The 19,803-nt window shown below is 36.3% G+C and overlaps 1 protein-coding gene across 3 annotated transcripts; it reads left to right on the top strand.

The window, feature by feature from the left end:
- Positions 1-5,947: 5,947 nt before the first annotated feature.
- LOC127876241 (PITH domain-containing protein GA19395-like) lies at positions 5,948-19,608 on the top strand. 3 transcript variants are annotated; one of them, XM_052421311.1, is made up of 7 exons: positions 5,948-6,056; positions 7,801-8,030; positions 8,525-8,568; positions 14,277-14,354; positions 15,617-15,721; positions 18,887-18,995; positions 19,322-19,608. In XM_052421311.1, the coding sequence occupies exons 2-7, from the start codon at positions 7,830-7,832 to the stop codon at positions 19,421-19,423; spliced, it is 639 nt and encodes a 212-aa protein (XP_052277271.1). In that variant the 5' UTR covers positions 5,948-6,056; positions 7,801-7,829; the 3' UTR covers positions 19,424-19,608. The 3 variants fall into 3 exon arrangements, with proteins under 3 accessions (XP_052277271.1, XP_052277273.1, XP_052277272.1); XM_052421313.1 differs by having other exon boundaries at positions 18,887-18,999; XM_052421312.1 differs by lacking the exon at positions 14,277-14,354.
- The last annotated feature ends 195 nt before the right edge of the window (positions 19,609-19,803 follow it).

Here is a 19,803-nt window from a genome sequence, read left to right as displayed (position 1 = left end):
ATTTTTTCGAAACCTAAACGCGGACCCTAAGTTCAAGGTCAAAGGGGTCAAAATATGGTGTGTGTATGGAAAGGCCTTGTCCATATACACATGCATACCAAATTTGAATGTTACATCTGAAGTGACATAGAAGTTATGAGTATTTTTGGAAACCTAAACGCAAAGTGTGATGGACAGACAGACGGATGGACGGACAGACGGACGGACAGTGCGATCACTATATGCCCTCCTTCGGGGGCATAAAAAGGTTAAATTTCTCACCGAAACAAGGAAACATGAAAGAATCATGATTTGTAAAGAACATTACATGGATCAAAATAATAAAAAAAACTCATTAAAATCAGGCTAACAATACAGATTTTATTAATTGTTTTGTTTCTATACAGGTAAAAGCATGTGATGCCTCTGGATTCAACAGATAAAGAACACTATTATTTGTTATATGTGTATGGTAAAGTACAACCCATATCAAAGACATTGGGCCTCGGACTTTCCAATACAAATTGCTAAGGTGGGGTCCAAAGCTGATGTTCCTTGTTTCCAGTAAAAATTAATATGTGAAAATATATGCAATCTTAGGACATGAAAAAGAAACTATTTATCCGTCAGAATTTTTTTTTTTCACTTTACTTTGCTTAAATATGGCCAAATTTTTTTGAAATACTATGAATTGTAATCAAACAGTCAAGTACACTCGAGATCAAATGGTGACCCAAGATAAAATGTTTTTTTTTAATGGTTGCTATGATCACTGGGAGTATACCCAGCCTTTTAACAAACATCCATCCATAGTGGCTGAACTTGTATACATTAAAAGCAAAACTTACCATTTCAAACGCATATGACAAAGGCTAATTTCCAATTCTTGTGTGATATTAAGCACACAAAAACTAAGCGAAGCACTGTTGTTTAATTATCTTACATATTCTTTTCAAATATAAGAATATAAATCTTCATTCTGTTGTAGTGAGAATGGCTTAACTGTTTGATTTGTGTACATTAGATTAATATTCTTGTAAATGATATATTTCCATGTATTTTATTTAAAAAGGTCTGATAAACTCTGAGGAGGTCCTGTAAAATTAAGAAGCCTTAGCATCTGATACTCTGTAGATTTTTGTTGCCTTTCTCATGGATTGGTCAAGTATATTCTGTTTGCACCAGTCCTAGAGCTTTCAAACATATTTACGTTCATTTTTTTATTAATCATATAGTTTTAGTGTAATGAGCAACATTGTTCTTCATAAGAACTGATACCATATAAAAGTGTATGTTTATAGCCTATCATTCATACAAAAAATTTTAAGTTAATAACTGATCTTAAAAAAAATTAATTGTCTCTATGCAACATAGTTTTTATACAAAAATCAATACATCCACGCTTTCCATGCTGTCATGTGACGTTTTAATAATTTTTGCGCGCTTTTCATCGGGACAAAGGATGAATACTAAATACACAATCATTATTATTTGAATCTAGAATTTGATAATGTTGCGTTCAAATTAAAATTCAAAAGTGTGTTTCGGATTCCAAAGTTATTTATAGTCATGAGAATGCAACTAAATATTTATAATTTTAGGTAATTAATAAAAGAATCAATTGTTGAATCACTTTACGTGTCAAAAAAAAAAGTTAGACAAAATTAAGCATAAAATGCACAATATCCAGGAGGATTACACCAGGTTGCCATCCTCAGTCTACCAAGTAACTGGCCATGATTTTTCGTGATGAACTACATTGTAAGGACTGATTAGTGTGATAGGTATAGCAGTGCCAGCAAACTGCCACAAAAACACTAAAATTATCAATTGATAGTGACACTGGGTTATTCACGCATAACTGGTTCACAACTGTTCGCGTCTCAAACAGTGCCTTGGATCCATACTCTAATACTACTTGTAAATGTGTAGGTAGCCAATTTCAGTGTAAAATGAAAACAGCCGAACAAATTACTGGTACTGATTATCACTTGCGCATTTATAAAATTATGACCTTTTAAAGTGGGGATTTGAACCAGAAGTACTGGTTCTTGGCCCAGGAAATGGACTCCAGAGCATTTATATAAGCCTTAGGCTTTCGATGCAATTGAGCTAAAATAAATAGGTTTAAACTTAAGTGGGGATTATGTATCAAATATTGATTCCAATGCATAGTAGTCAGATGTTGACTATAGCAACACTTTGATATTAATATGCAACTTCTCATTTGTACATGTTTTATAAAGTTTCCCAATATGGATGAAAACACCTGGTATTTTCCCAATTCAACCAGTACTGGTACCATTCCAAAAGTGGTGAAGAAAAATGCTTCCTCTACCAATGTATTTTTGATAACCACTCTTTTTGGTGTCTAGAATTAACTTTACAGACACAATTAAAGGCAGCACACTTAATGAAGGGCGTAATGGTGTGATTAAGCAAATAAAACAATAAAGATTATGATACTCATTAACTAAATTTACAGCACATATTAATAACACAGGAAAAGTTTGTTATGCACAAACTTTCGCATTAGTCCGTGTACCGATTTTCCATTAAGTTAGTAGGTAATTTGGGAAATAAAATGCCCATCTAAACAACAAATATTTAAGACATTTCAACAAAAGAACTGATGGTTATTAAATTTGACAGTAAAGCAATAGTCAGTTTTTCCACTTTCAAAGTGGATCAATATAATAAAAAGAATTTCTGAAATTCGTATCATTGCTGCAAATAGTTACATTAATTTAAAGGATGGAATGAGGCCACTTTTACTTACAGTCTGAGATATTTTACAAGTAACGTTAGCTCTTATAAACTATTAACTGATGTAAAAAATATTCTGTACAATTGTAGAAGTAGCAAAATTCATAAATATGATCAAATTTGTTGGCCAGTTTATGAAAATATGTTAATTAATTATGATATCGATTAGTTGTTCATTTTTGACATAAAACTATAATTTTTCCACAAAGAGTAAATAATATGTTTTGATAAGTAATCTTGGTTCTTTTCTTGAGCCTTATCAAGAGAACTGAAAGGCTAGTTGAACAAAATTGAAAAAAATACAATTTGATTACAAAATTTTCCCAAATTTATATATTATTAAGTTCATTATATAATAACAATAGTTGTAAATTACATAAAATTAACACAATTTAAATATTAACATAAAAACAGTTTATACAAAATGTTTCTTATTAATTAATCATATTTGCTTATCTGTATGAACTTACAAGACAATAAACAAAAAAAACTTTTTCAGTCCAAATATGTGGTATGAGATACATCATTTATGCCAGTAATCTTTGAACCATGTTGATGTTTGGAAATATATAGTGTCATCTGGCATGCTTGACTGATGTCACTATTTTCATACTAAATGTTTTCAATACGAAATTTTTTGAACACAACAAACACTTACTTACTCAATTCATAAAACATATAAAACTTCAAATATTATAAAATTATATATATGAAATTACGTCATATTTTGCATTCTTGTTTTTTGTTGTACAAAATACACTTTAAGAAAACACTAGTTAAAAGCCAAAATGGAAAAAAGAAGTTAATTGGATTATGTAAGGCATGTTTGGGACTACATTGGTAGATGGTACCCACTGTCAGACAGCATCAGCCAAGTCTTGAACAACCCAGCACATTACACTAACACAAAGGCAAATAGAAAAACTGTGTGAAAAAATCATTAAAAAAATAACTTTTATTATAATAGTAAGTAATGATTTACAATATGTAGGCTAACTTAATAAACAAGAAACTGTCTGAGACGGGTGATGCTCCCCAAAGTTTTTTTTGTCACAATATTGCACTATATATTCAGATAAAAGGAAACGTTTTGAGGGCACAGAAGTTGGGGGGACAATAATTTTTTATAGAAAATTTCAAAGGGCCATAACTCTGTGAAAAATCATCCGACCAGAACCCGCTGATAATATGCACCTCTCCTCTTGGTGAAGCTTCCCATAAAGTTTCATTGAATTCCGTTCATTAGTTGCTGAGAAATAGCCCAGACAAGAATTGCACTATATGTACAGTTAATGGAAAATTTAAAAGGGCCATAACTCTGTGAAAAATCATCTGACCAGAACCCACTGATTATATGCACATCTCCTCTTGGTAGTGAAGCTTCCCATAAAGTTTCATTGAATTCCGGTCATTAGTTACTGAGAAATAGCCCGGACAAGAATTGCACAATATGTACAGTTAATGGAAAATTTCAAAATGCCATAACTCTGTGAAAAATCATCCAACACGAACCCGCTGACAGCGTTTTTTTCCCTTCTTTAACTAGTACCGGGGAACGGTACCTTTCCCAAAGCCTACCGGAGGCTTCCCAATTTTAGCACCGGACCTTTCCCAATCTCGATATCTACCGTTCCGAACGATTTTAGGTGCCGTTCCCAATAGCCAGTGCCTTTTATTTTCGCTGGAAATATCTTTTGATATTGTCGAGCCTTTCATTTTCGGCCATTTATTTTCGCAGGACATTGTTGCGTAGAAAGTAAACAAAACTTTTCAAATGGGGCGCAACTCTAACCGCTGTGTAAAATGTGAATGGATTACATTACCGCGACGAGTGATCGATATTTCCCGTGAAAGAATTCCATCGCTAAGACCAGTCTTCCTTACATCAATAAACTTTCTCAACACTAATTTTTCGTTGACATTAAAAAAAAACGTAACCGTATTGAGTTAAATGCGCATATTACTTCTATGTATAGTTTTTTAAGTGTCAAATCCGGACAGTAACTATTCGGATACGAATATAAACAAATAAAAGTTTAACATAAAATTAAAAATAATGAGACATGGGTGTAAAATCCTATAGTTATTTACAACATATACATAAGCATTTAATGGCAGATGATCTTAATATCTTATTTGATGATTTGAAAAAAAAAATCAAAACAAAATATAAGACTTACCTTTGAAAATTATTGTTAAAGCATTCCACTCTAAAAACTCATTTTGGTTACGTGTGACTATTCTCACTGTCTATTGTTAAAAGATGTCAAACCAGTACAAGATCCATTGTTGTTGTTTTTGTTTAGTTTTTAAGTTTTTAATTTAACTCACATGAAACATTGCAGGGCTTGTAAGACTTAAGGGCTAAAACAAAATTATTAATATTATTTTTTATGCAACCTCAGTGCTTATGCCTATCACTGGAAGATATTTTTCCAATTGACGGACACATTCTAACTGAAGTGGCAATAACACAATTTTCACATGACATGATACGATAGTCAAAATATCATAACCGTACTGTAGTTTTTCTGTCAAAACCTAGAGTTTAAAATGCTTTGTGATGCAGAATATAGCCCCTAATGATAGATTACATGCATTTTAAAGGTTCCCAATTCATCAATTTTGCGACTCGAATTTTTCCCAATTCATTGATTTCGCGACTCGTTTTTTTCCCAATTTGAAGATTTCACGACTCGAAAAATTCCCAATTGTAGGGGTACAGGTACCTTTCCCCTTTGGGGAAAAAAAACGCTGGCTGATAATATGCACATCTCCTCTTGGTAGTGAAGCTTCCCATAAAGTTTCTTTGAATTCCGGTCATTAGCATGATTAGTTGCTGAGAAATAGCCCGGACAAAAATTGTGCACGGACGGACACACGGACGGACAGACGAAGCGGCGACTATATGCTCCCCCAAAATAAATTTTGGGAGAGCATAAAAAAGTATTGCTGTTACCCGTTTCATCTTAGCATCAATTCAGGATTGACTCTTTGAAAGCGTGGTTAGCAACACATGATGAAATGGTGTATTAACTTACCAAAACTAAAATATGACCAAATTTTAAAAGGTAAAATTATAATTTAAACTTACGTGGATGCAAACACGTCAATAACGTCCTCGTTTGAAAATTTGCTGGCGAAATATAAATCAGTTTACATGTATCTATGAACTGTTTTCATATCGCAAAATGTAAACTTCCGGTGAACACTCTTCAAACGGACACCTGCTATATTGTGCTTACTCGATCTTACTCAAAATACTTTCGTTTTGCACGTAACGGTGAAATCTTTGACGTTTGCTTTAATTGGTAAATACTTGTGTACTACGAAAATGAAGCAGCTATTACAGCGCTAATAAAATGATGTCTACACTTAAGATTAGGGTGTTGCTTGTGTGGCGTGTTCATGTTATTCGTACCTTTACTGTACGAACCAAATGCAATGGAAAAATGACTATGCTAATAAATAAACAGACAACACTTTAACACAACCTTTTTAAAACTGATTTCTGTTTATTTTACATATTACACCTGAGAGATTTTACAAGCATTCGGTAGATATTAAAGTGCAACATGTCAAGAGCGGTTCTAAATAAATAAATGGTAGACAATCAACTAATGTGAGGATACTTCTGCCTTAGATCCTTTGCTTTATTTATAAGTGGTTTTCCATCATTATCGGTGGAATTACCACAAACTATGGTTGAGTTTTTTCTTTGGGCTAATTGGCTTTTTATTTGTGTATTATTTATTTACAATTGATGCTCCTATCGGCTTGAGCATTTTAATTGTTCTTCTGCCAATATTTCTCTACTTCTGTCTGCATTTGTTATTCATAACATGCTTTTGGCTTTATTGGACCAAGCACAATGCTCTGTGCAAAGTACACAGAAGAAAACTACGTTCTGATCCCAACATGTGAACTTAACCATACTATCTATAGATTAATTTTGCCTCTTTCCACCTGCTCCAGGATTCGAGATTTTTCCTCCTGGAGGGTCAATCCACATTATTGCTGTTTTTAAAAGTTCTATTTTATACACTTCCTGAGTTAACAAGCGTCTTAATGAATGCTTGTTTTCATAACAAAGGCTAAGCATTCGGTCATTATAATTGTATATGCCTGATTCTCTACAAAACTGATTGAAAAGAGAATGAAATAAACAGAAGTTGCTGCTAACTTTGTTATAACCCCTTTGCATAAAAAGGCTACTTCTTCTGATACAGCATGCTTCTTAATAAAAGATTTTGCGCCGGGGCCTATTGGTTAACTTAAAAGGTGAAAAGGGGCTTACGCCGTTACAACTCGGCCATTATGACCTATACATAAAAAGGTGCAAATATAACTTCATGAAAGTGATCTATTGGTTGTAATTTATGTTACTTGAAAGCTAGAGAAACATTCAAAATTATAATTGTTTTTTTAATCAAAGTATTTTTTCCCAATATCTATGATAATCACATGTTAAAACAGTGATAATTACATAATGTATAGTATATTTCTTTTTTTTCTTGTTTAGCACAGATTGCACAATAAAACAAACCATAACTTGGCATCATTTTAGCAACAAAAACATGTAATGTTTCAAACCCACTCAGCCTAGACAAATCAGATATTAACACGAGTCATTTTTCTTTCCCTTGGTTCTTTTTTTAAGTTTAATTATTTTGTTAATAAATTGAAAAGAAGTGATTTGTTGACAACTTGTAGATGAAATAACATTATTTTCTTATTCAGGTACTTTAGTGAATAGATTATCAGACAGAAAAAGAATGTTTGAAACTCATGGCATACACTCGTAAGCCCTGCTCTGCAAAAACAGGGCTTAATGCATGTGAATAAAGTGGTGTTCCAGATTAGACTGTTCAGTCCGCATTGGCTAATCAGGGACAACACTTTCCATCTTAACTGGATTATCACTAAGAAGAGACTTTCTTAAACGGGAAATGCAATTAATGCGGAAAGTGTCGTCCCTGATTAGCCTGTGTGGCCTGCTCAGGGTAATCTGGGACGCCACTTTACACACTTGCATTAAGCCTTGTTTTTTCGCAGACCGAGGCTCATATATTGGACGAGTGTAGATGTCTGGACATGGACACAGTCACAGCCACGGGGGCTGCTCGGGACACGATCACGACCACGTGTCGGAGGCTGACCAAGCTGCTGCCTACAGTCTGTACCTGAAGATTGACACGGAGCGGGTACAGTGCCTCAATGAGTCGGTGGAAGGGTCTGCAAAATGTGTCTTTAAACCCTGGGACCAGAGACTGGACAAAGAAAAGGTCTGACAAGATACAGTTTTGTATTTGTAATGTTTTCCGTGCAAAATACCGTAATATGTAAAAAAATTTATAACTTAAGCATGAAGTTAATGTTAAATTTACTATTTCTTATCTAGATCAAGGCTTAAGTTTTTCTACAGTGCTCTAAACATTTAAAGGCATGCTAATATACACTTCATTTTCTAGCAGCTAGTCATGTTAGCTATATAATTATAACATTTTTCATGAAATACCAGTAGGAATATTAATATTGGAACAATGCTGTTACCTGTATTATTTAATTTACTTTAATATTGGGGTTAGCATGAAAACAAGAGCAACATTTACATTAGATTACATAACTTGTACAAGCAACACAAAATTCTAATATATCAAAATTTAAATAATACCTTTTTTTCAAAAAAATGTGCTTGATTATTATTTCAACATTAAAAATGTTGGTTGTATTTACCTTCTGGCTTGTGTTATTTCTATCTTGACTCTGTGTGTTACAGTTTGTGGAGAGTGACTGTGATGAGGAGCTGTTGTTCAACATTCCGTAAGTGATACATCATTAACACTATCAGCCATAATCACTCATTCCAAACACCAAATTCCGTAAGTGATACACTGTCATCTATACTCAAACATTCCATACACCACATTCTGGAAGTGATACACTCTCATACATAATAATAAATGCCATACACCACATTCCGTAAGTGATACACTATCATCCATAATCATTAATTCCATACACCACATCCTGGAAGTGATACACTCTCAGCCATAATCATACATGCCATACAGCACATTCTGGAAGTGATACACTCTCAGCCATAATCATGCATGCCATACACCACATTCTGGAAGTGATACACTCTCAGCCATAATCATGCATGCCATACACCACATTCTGGAAGTGATACAATCTCAGCCATAATTATGCATGCCATACACCACATTCTGGAAGTGATACAATCTCAGCCATAATCATGCATGCCATACACCACATTCTGGAAGTGATACTCTCTCAGCCATAATTATGCATGCCATACACCACATTCTGGAAGTGATACTCTCTCAGCCATAATTATGCATGCCATACACCACATTCTGGAAGTGATACAATCTCAGCCATAATCATGCATGCCATACACCACATTCTGGAAGTGATACTCTCTCAGCCATAATTATGCATGCCATACACCACATTCTGGAAGTGATACAATCTCAGCCATAATCATGCATGCCATACACCACATTCTGGAAGTGATACACTCTCAGCCATAATCATGCATGCCATACACCACATTCTGGAAGTGATACACTCTCAGCCATAATCATGCATGCCATACACCACATTCTGGAAGTGATACACTCTCAGCCATAATCATGCATGCCATACAGCACATTCTGGAAGTGATACACTCTCAGCCATAATCATGCATGCCATACAGCACATTCTGGAAGTGATACAATCTCAGCCATAATCATACATGCCATACAGCACATTCTGGAAGTGATACACTCTCAGCCATAATCATGCATGCCATACAGCACATTCTGGAAGTGATACACTCTCAGCCATAATCATGCATGCCATACACCACATTCCGTTAGTGATACACTCTCAGCCATAATCATGCATGCCATACACCACATTCTGGAAGTGATACTCTCTCAGCCATAATCATGCATGCCATACACCACATTCTGGAAGTGATACAATCTCAGCCATAATCATGCATGCCATACACCACATTCTGGAAGTGATACTCTCTCAGCCATAATAATGCATGCCATACACCACATTCTGGAAGTGATACTCTCTGAGCCATAATTATGCATGCCATACACCACATTCTGGAAGTGATACAATCTCAGCCATAATCATGCATGCCATACACCACATTCTGGAAGTGATACACTCTCAGCCATAATCATGCATGCCATACACCACATTCTGGAAGTGATACACTCAGCCATAATCATGCATGCCATACACCACATTCTGGAAGTGATACACTCTCAGCCATAATCATGCATGCCATACAGCACATTCTGGAAGTGATACACTCTCAGCCATAATCATGCATGCCATACAGCACATTCTGGAAGTGATACAATCTCAGCCATAATCATACATGCCATACAGCACATTCTGGAAGTGATACACTCTCAGCCATAATCATGCATGCCATACACCACATTCTGGAAGTGATACAATCTCAGCCATAATCATACATGCCATACACCACATTCTGGAAGTGATACACTCTCAGCCATAATCATGCATGCAATACACCACATTCCGTTAGTGATACGCTATCATCCATAATCATTAATTCCATACACCACATTCTGGAAGTGATACAATCTCAGCCATAATTATGCATGCCATACACCACATTCTGGAAGTGATACAATCTCAGCCATAATTATGCATGCCATACAGCACATTCTGGAAGTGATACAATCTCAGCCATAATTATGCAAGCCATACACCACATTCTGGAAGTGATACACTATCATCCATAATCATTAATTCCATACACCACATTCTGGAAGTGATACAATCTCAGCCATAATCATACATGCCATACACCACATTCTGGAAGTGATACTCTCTCAGCCATAATCATTAATTCCATACACCACATTCTGGAAGTGATACAATCTCAGCCATAATTATGCATGTCATACACCACATTCTGGAAGTGATACAATCTCAGCCATAATCATGCATGCCATACACCACATTCTGGAAGTGATACTCTCTCAGCCATAATTATGCATGCCATACACCACATTCTGGAAGTGATACTCTCTCAGCCATAATTATGCATGCCATACACCACATTCTGGAAGTGATACAATCTCAGCCATAATCATGCATGCCATACACCACATTCTGGAAGTGATACTCTCTCAGCCATAATTATGCATGCCATACACCACATTCTGGAAGTGATACAATCTCAGCCATAATCATGCATGCCATACACCACATTCTGGAAGTGATACACTCTCAGCCATAATCATGCATGCCATACACCACATTCTGGAAGTGATACACTCTCAGCCATAATCATGCATGCCATACACCACATTCTGGAAGTGATACACTCTCAGCCATAATCATGCATGCCATACAGCACATTCTGGAAGTGATACACTCTCAGCCATAATCATGCATGCCATACAGCACATTCTGGAAGTGATACAATCTCAGCCATAATCATACATGCCATACAGCACATTCTGGAAGTGATACACTCTCAGCCATAATCATGCATGCCATACACCACATTCTGGAAGTGATACACTCTCAGCCATAATCATGCATGCCATACACCACATTCCGTTAGTGATACACTCTCAGCCATAATCATGCATGCCATACACCACATTCTGGAAGTGATACTCTCTCAGCCATAATCATGCATGCCATACACCACATTCTGGAAGTGATACAATCTCAGCCATAATCATGCATGCCATACACCACATTCTGGAAGTGATACTCTCTCAGCCATAATAATGCATGCCATACACCACATTCTGGAAGTGATACTCTCTGAGCCATAATTATGCATGCCATACACCACATTCTGGAAGTGATACAATCTCAGCCATAATCATGCATGCCATACACCACATTCTGGAAGTGATACACTCTCAGCCATAATCATGCATGCCATACACCACATTCTGGAAGTGATACACTCAGCCATAATCATGCATGCCATACACCACATTCTGGAAGTGATACACTCTCAGCCATAATCATGCATGCCATACAGCACATTCTGGAAGTGATACACTCTCAGCCATAATCATGCATGCCATACAGCACATTCTGGAAGTGATACAATCTCAGCCATAATCATACATGCCATACAGCACATTCTGGAAGTGATACACTCTCAGCCATAATCATGCATGCCATACACCACATTCTGGAAGTGATACAATCTCAGCCATAATCATACATGCCATACACCACATTCTGGAAGTGATACACTCTCAGCCATAATCATGCATGCCATACACCACATTCCGTTAGTGATACGCTATCATCCATAATCATTAATTCCATACACCACATTCTGGAAGTGATACAATCTCAGCCATAATTATGCATGCCATACACCACATTCTGGAAGTGATACAATCTCAGCCATAATTATGCATGCCATACAGCACATTCTGGAAGTGATACAATCTCAGCCATAATTATGCAAGCCATACACCACATTCTGGAAGTGATACACTATCATCCATAATCATTAATTCCATACACCACATTCTGGAAGTGATACAATCTCAGCCATAATCATACATGCCATACACCACATTCTGGAAGTGATACTCTCTCAGCCATAATCATTAATTCCATACACCACATTCTGGAAGTGATACAATCTCAGCCATAATCATGCATGCCATACAGCACATTCTGGAAGTGATACACTCTCAGCCATAATCATGCATGCCATACACCACATTCTGGAAGTGATACACTCTCAGCCATAATCATGCATGCCATACACCACATTCTGGAAGTGATACACTCTCAGCCATAATCATACATGCCATACACCACATTCTGGAAGTGATACACTCTCAGCCATAATCATGCATGCCATACAGCACATTCCGGAAGTGATACACTCTCAGCCATAATCATACATACCATACACCACATTCTGGAAGTGATACACTCTCAGCCATAATCATGCATGCCATACAGCACATTCTGGAAGTGATACACTCTCAGCCATAATCATACATGCCATACAGCACATTCTGGAAGTGATACACTCTCGGCCATAATCATACATGCCATACACCACATTCTGGAAGTGATACACACCCAGCCATAATCATACATGCCATACACCCTTATTGAAGAAAAATAGTACAACTTTTAGAATGTTTGTTTGCCCAACTGAACAAGTAAAGGCAGGGCTGTTGCATTGGGAAAGGATTCTGGCATATCTGTGTTGCATTAAAACAAGATCATTTTTGCTGCTCAGCTTGGGATTTCAAACATACTTTATTTACTATATTCTCTCAAATGCAAATCTATATAATGGTTAAAAAGATTATAAATTAAATATGACTGTAATTTACTTTAGTATCAATTGACTGAAATTTGAAAGATATTATAGAGTGCTCCTGGCCCCTTGTTAACTACCATATTCCTTGCAATATTCATTTCTTCATATAATTTCAGCTAATGCCCAAACAAATATCTTGTGAACGGCCAGTTTTCCAAAATTTTAACCATTATTTAACTTGCCCATGGTTGAAGTTTGAAGACACATTTCTCTTTCTTTGCTGGCATGGTTTAAGTTTGGAGACACATTTCTCTTTATTTGCTGGTATGAACTCTGTTATGAAAAGTAAAATCTGTTGAACTAGTGAGTACTTTGCGTTAATTAAGAAGACTTATCTAAGCTATCAGTATTAAACGATTTACCAAGGTAAGCTTTAACCAATCATTAATTTTTTTAATAACTGGGCCTTGTTGAACATTTCAGTAACACAACTTTGTCACAATCATCCACTGTATGGCAAAACCGCAGATAGCTGGTCATCTTTCCTATGTCTAACTGCAAAACTGGTTTTATTATAAACCTATTGATTTTTAGCTTAATTGCATAAAAAGCCTATGGCTTATTTGAAACGCTCTTGAGTCCATTTATGGGACTAGAACAAGTACTTGTCTTTGGGAGAGATCTAAAGAACGCTTCCACAGTGGGGTTTGAATCCATGACCTCCTGGCAGATCTCTAGGCGGACATCATATCCAATACGCCATGGCAACCTAATTGATAATCTGGTATTGATAAACTCTGTCCCAAGATTATGGATGTTGATTACAGTTTGTTACCTTCCCATTCAACTTTCAAATTACTTATGAAATATAGCTTAATCTTAATTGACAATATTGTAGGATTGTAAGAACTTGGAATACCTTTCTTATGATATATATTACAGTATATGTATGCGGTACTCTTAAGAATTAACAAGCAATTAACAAGCAACAGAAGTTATACAACAAATAAAGTTGTGAATGTCAAAATCTTATTTTACTGTTATTTCATTTATCCATGTTGATTCTATAACACTTAGGTAAAAAAAAACGGTGTGTGAAACAAACCACATTAATCAAAGCATAAAAGGAGTAAAGTTGTATTACTAACAATTAGGCTTTACTTCAAAACTCATATCCATCTCTCTATTTGTGTGTGTGCAGGTTTACGGGGAATGTGAAACTGAAGGGGATCATCCTGATTGGTGGAGAGGAAGACACACACCCCAGCAGGATGAGAATGTATGAGATGTATATATTTAAGCTCTGCTCTGGAAAAATGGGGCTTAATGCATTTGCAAAGTGTCGTCCCAGACAAGGGCAACACTTTCTGCCTAAACTGGATTTTATCTATGAAAAGATTTTCTTTTAACAAAAAAATACCATAACATGGAATAGTGTTGTCCCTGATTAGTTTGTGTGGATTGCACAGACTATTTTTTGGACGACATGTTGTGCACATGCGCTAAGCCCTGTTTTCTTAGAGCTAGGCACATGAATAGAGTTTTAAGCTCCACGGGCCAGAGGGCTTATATCATGGTCCTGTGTCCGTTGTGCGTGCGTGCGTGCGTTAACTTTTTCTTTAAACATCTTCTTCTCCTAAACTACTAGTCCAATTCTGATAAAACTTCTCATAAATGTTCCTGGGGTGAACCTCTTTCAAATTTGTTCAAAATATGCCCCTGGGGTCAAATTTGACCCTGCCCCTGGGGGTCAAAAAATTGAAAATTTGCTTATATAAGGCTTATTTTGTGCAAACTTTAAAAATCTTATTGTCCATAACCATTGGGCCTAGTGCTACCACATTTGGTATGTAATGACAATTAATAGTTCTCTACTTTGTTCAAATTATGCCCCTGGGGTCAAATTTGACCCTGCCCCAGGGGTCACAAAAATGAACATATGCTTAAATAAGGCCTATTTTGTGCAAACTTTAACAATCTTCTTGTTCATAACCGTAAGGCATAGGGCTACCAAATTTGGTATGTAGTGACATCTAATAGTCCTCTACCAAGTTTGTTCAAATTAAGCCCCTGGGATCACATTTGACCGTTCCCAAGGGGTCACAAAATTTAATCTTTTGTGCAAACTTAAAAATCTTCCTGTCCATAACCTTTCATTTCATACATTTCAACCAATGCGCATTGCACGCTTTTTTCGCATAAAAAAACAGTGGAGCAATATAGGGCCATCATGTTTACTTAGGGGCTGAAGTTTGTCCTCGCCCTTAGCTTGTTAGGATGTTACTTTAATTGATAGGTAATGTGCTAGTAATCATAAGGTGTCAATAAGCTAATTGGCAAACAATAGTTTATGCTAATTGCCAGTGCCTCAGATCAACACAATAGAACTAGATTGTGATAGCATATTTATACTCATGCAAACAATGTTGCTAGGGTTTACTTGGGCCAATGGTTCGTTTAGTTGCAGTGTGAGCCCTTCACATTTATTTCATAACCAATGAACACAAAAATCAATAATGATACACATCTTTCTCATTCCAGCTTCAAGAACCGGCCCAACATGACGTTTGATGATGCTGCGAGCGCTGCCGATCAAGAGTTTGATCTTCGCCCAGACCCGTCAGGAGTTCTGGAGTATTCCACCAAGTGAGCAAGTTGGTACTTATTCTTAGCAACTTTGCCCTCTGTTAGCATTGTACTGTGATAGAAGAGGCACAAGCTGAAGCAGTGATATGTTTCTTTGTTTGGTAGGATTCAGTCGCTTCTTTAATTTTTTTAGCTCACTTGTCACAAAGTGACATTGTGAGCTTATGTGATCATGTGATGTCCGGCATCCAGCGTGCGTGCGTCCGTGAACAATTTGTTTGTGTAGACAGTAGAGGTCAATGTTTTCATCCAATCTTTATGAAATTTGGTCAGAATGTTTATCGTGATGAAATCTAGGTTGGGATTGTATTGGGTCATCTGGGGTCAAAAACAAGGTCACTAGGTCAAATAATAGAAAAACCTTGTGTAGACAATAGAGGTCACAGTTTTCATCCAATCTTTATGAAATTTGGTCAAAATGTTTATCTTGATGAAATCTGGGTTGGGATTTTAATTGGGTCATCTTGGATCAAAAACTAGGTTACCGTATACGTGCGCTTATAAGACGCATTTTTAAGAGTCAAATAAATAAGTAAAAGTGGGGGTCGCGTCTTATAAGCGAGATACTTGTGAAAATAAGCGAAATTTTTCAAAATATCGAGTTTACTGGGCTTACGCTGGCCAAGTTGGACACTTGTAAATTGTTTTGAATCATCGCGGCATCCATTTGCATTTTCTCTAAAGTCTGTATTTGCCCGTACCGTGTATCGGAACGCTATGTTCAGTTACCGATTTACTTGAAATAAAATGTATCGTTATTGATTTTGTTGTCTATTATTTTTTATTTGAATTTTGTTATTTTGGGGTCGTAAGGCGTTATATTGTCCATGGTTATTCTTGAAAAGTTTTTATCACCCGATTGTCTGCGCGCGACGTCGTTAAATGTCATATAAATTGGACATAATAGTAAACGTGTGTAAGCGGCGACACGATGCCAAACATGCTTAAAATAACAGCAAAATCAGTTCGCAGTTTGAAACTGTTAATTGTTAAATAAACACGCGATTACAAGTGCTTCTTGACAAATTTGTATCACCTGATCGTCTTTGTTCGACGCTGTTAATTGTCAATTAAGACATATTTGGCAATAAGGGTATCGTCTGAAAATAGTTACCAGTTTGCAACTGTCAATTGTTAAATAAACACGTTCATTCAGACGACCCCCTTATGCCGATGACACCTTATTTATTAGGGACCCACGACAGCGGGAGCAAAGAGCGACCGCATGCAATTATCCACAGGTGGCTTTCTTCTTGACCCGTGATTTCACTCTATCACGTGATTGGCTTATTTTATGAAAGTAGGCATTACCTATAGACAAGGGGCGTAACATTTGCATAATCAAGGTAATCTATATCTGCCTCTTAGTTTTCAATACCCGTCAAACAAAACAAATTTTATTTACAAATTACAACTACTGGAATCGTCAAAATGAAACGCAAACGTAACTCTTATGATCTCAAACTCAATGGATGGTACACAGGACGACGAGTTGTTTGTTGATCTTGTGGAAAATCGCGATCAATCTGAGGATGTATCTGCCTGTGCAAAGGTTAGTGATTGCGACGATGATGATGATGATATCGGCGATTGGGTTTACGATGACAATCTCACTAGTGAGGAATTCTACGAACTGTTCGGTGAAAGCGATGATGAGGATTTCGAGGGATTTTAAGATGACTGATACGATCAATTACGAACGTAATATGTTTGAAATTGTTATGGCAAATTGATTAAATACGCAATTGTTAGAAATTGTGTTAATTTGATAATTATTTTTACTGTATGAATAATACTTGAAAATAAATTAAAACCTACTTATATATCATGAAATAAACAAATATTATTTACTTTGTTATTTGATTGTTTTATTTTTCGGACTTGCGTGAATTAATAATTGTATGCAGCGCGAGTTTGAAAAATTCTCAATGTGTTTCTTATTGATTTTCTTCAACATTCTGCCGTTTTTCGGCCGATGAAAACGGCAAAATTTGGCCGCGTCTTACACGCGGGTCAGTCTTAAATCCACCGATTATAAAGTCCGAAATCGGGGTGCGTCTTATAAGCGAGGGCGTCTTATAAGCGCACGTATACGGTACTAGGTCAAATAATAGAAAAACCTTGTGTAGACAATAGAGGTCACAGTTTTCATCCAATCTTTATGAAATTTGGTCAGAATGTTTTTCTTGATGAAATCTGGATTGGGATTGTATTTAGGTAATTATTGGTCAGAAACTAGGTCACTAGGTCATAGAAAAACCTTGTGTAGACAATAGAGGTCACAGTTTTCATCACATCTTAATGAAATATGGTCATAATGTTTGTCTTGTTAAAAATCTGGGCTGGGATCGAATTTGGGTCATCTAGGGTCAAAATCTAGGTCACTATGTCAAATTCAAAAAACAACTTGTGTAGACAGTAGAGGTCACAGTTTTCATCCAATCTTAATAAAATTTGGGCAGGATGTTAATTTTGATGAAATCTGGGTTGGGTTGTATTTGGGTCATATGGAGTCAAAAACTAGGTCACTAGGTCAAATCATAGAAAAACCTTGTGTAGACAATAGAGGTCACAGTTTCCATCAGATCTTTATGAAATTTTGTCAGAATGTTTATCTTGATGAAACCTGGATTGGGATTGTATTTGGGTCACCTGGGGTCAGAAACTAGGTCATTAGGTCAAATCATAGAAAAACCTTGTGTAGACAAAAGAGGTCATAGTTTTCACCTGATCTTAATGAAATGTGGTCAGAATGTTTATCTTGATAATATCTGATGTTGGATCGTATATGGGTCATCTTGGGTCAAAAATTAGGTCACCAGGACAATTCTAGTAAAACCTTGTGTAGATGAAAGAGGTCACAGTTTTCATCATGTCTGAATGAAATTTTATTTGGCCCATTTGTACTTCATGATATAGTTAGCCATAGTCTGATAGAATTTAAGTTGATTTAGCAAGGTTAGTAAGGTGAGCGATTCAGGGCCACTATGGCCCTCTTGTTTAGATTAATATCTTGTTAAATTAATATCTTGTTTTTGACTTTGCCTGCAAACTTTTTATGAAAAATATAAGTACCAGTATATATAAATAAACATCTGAAAGCATATTTGAGTGTTTCCCGTACCAAAAGGCAAGCTAGTGTAATGCCCTGTTCTTCTCTTTCAGAGTGACCAGATTCAACCAGTGTGAGAGTATCTCGCTACATTTCCCAACTAACTTTGGGGCTGAAACATCCAAGGTGTATTACATTGGGCTGAAAGGAGATTTCTCAGAGGTTGGTGAGGGACAAATACACCAGTTTAAGACTGAATTAAGAATGCATTTATCAATTTATTACAATCATCTAATGCAACTTGCTTCTAGTTAGTTTTCTGTATCCTTGGTATGTGTTGGTGATCACTATGTATTAACAAATCTATTGTTTTTAATGGGTCTATGTCTCTTTAAATGAACTTAAATTACAAAAAGTATGCTAGTGTATTTAGTCCCATTTAGTTAACATGCATAAAAGAATTAATGGTTTCCAAGTTTTCAGCACCTACATTGAAGTCTGGAAGGTTTTCCTCAAACTTGAAGGTATTTGTTCCTCTCATATTGCAGGCACACAGACATGAGGTTACCATCTGCTCGTACGAGACGACACCAAACATCTCCGACCACAAAACCACCCTCCTTGATAGTGTCAATCATTTCATACAATGAGGCAGGTAGAATCAGGATTGCTACAGTTGTCTACCCCTTCGTATTGAGGGATGTTATGACTGTGTTCTCTGTATTTTGGAAGGACTGGACAGCTTTGAACAACAGTGGTGCTATGTGCATGTGAAATCATCAACACATACCTTATTACAATGATGGCAAAGATCTTTAATAAATGTGGGTATTTATTCTCGGATTGCATATATTTATGTTAATGCTTTGGGCATTGGAATGGTTGTTTCCTCAACCCTTTCCCACTCAGAGGCAAAATGAAAATGGCTATAAGCAAACAGCATAAAACCAGAACAGCCTGTGAGTAACTCGCAGTCTGTTCAGGTTTTATGCTGTTTGCTGCTCATCAGTATCTTAGGGTTGGAAATGAA

Source organism: Dreissena polymorpha, chromosome 4 (assembly GCF_020536995.1).
Source record: "Dreissena polymorpha isolate Duluth1 chromosome 4, UMN_Dpol_1.0, whole genome shotgun sequence".
Lineage (NCBI taxonomy): Eukaryota > Metazoa > Mollusca > Bivalvia > Myida > Dreissenidae > Dreissena > Dreissena polymorpha.
The sequence above is the reverse complement of the archived record's forward strand: the minus strand, read 5'-3'. Positions and strand labels throughout refer to the sequence as shown.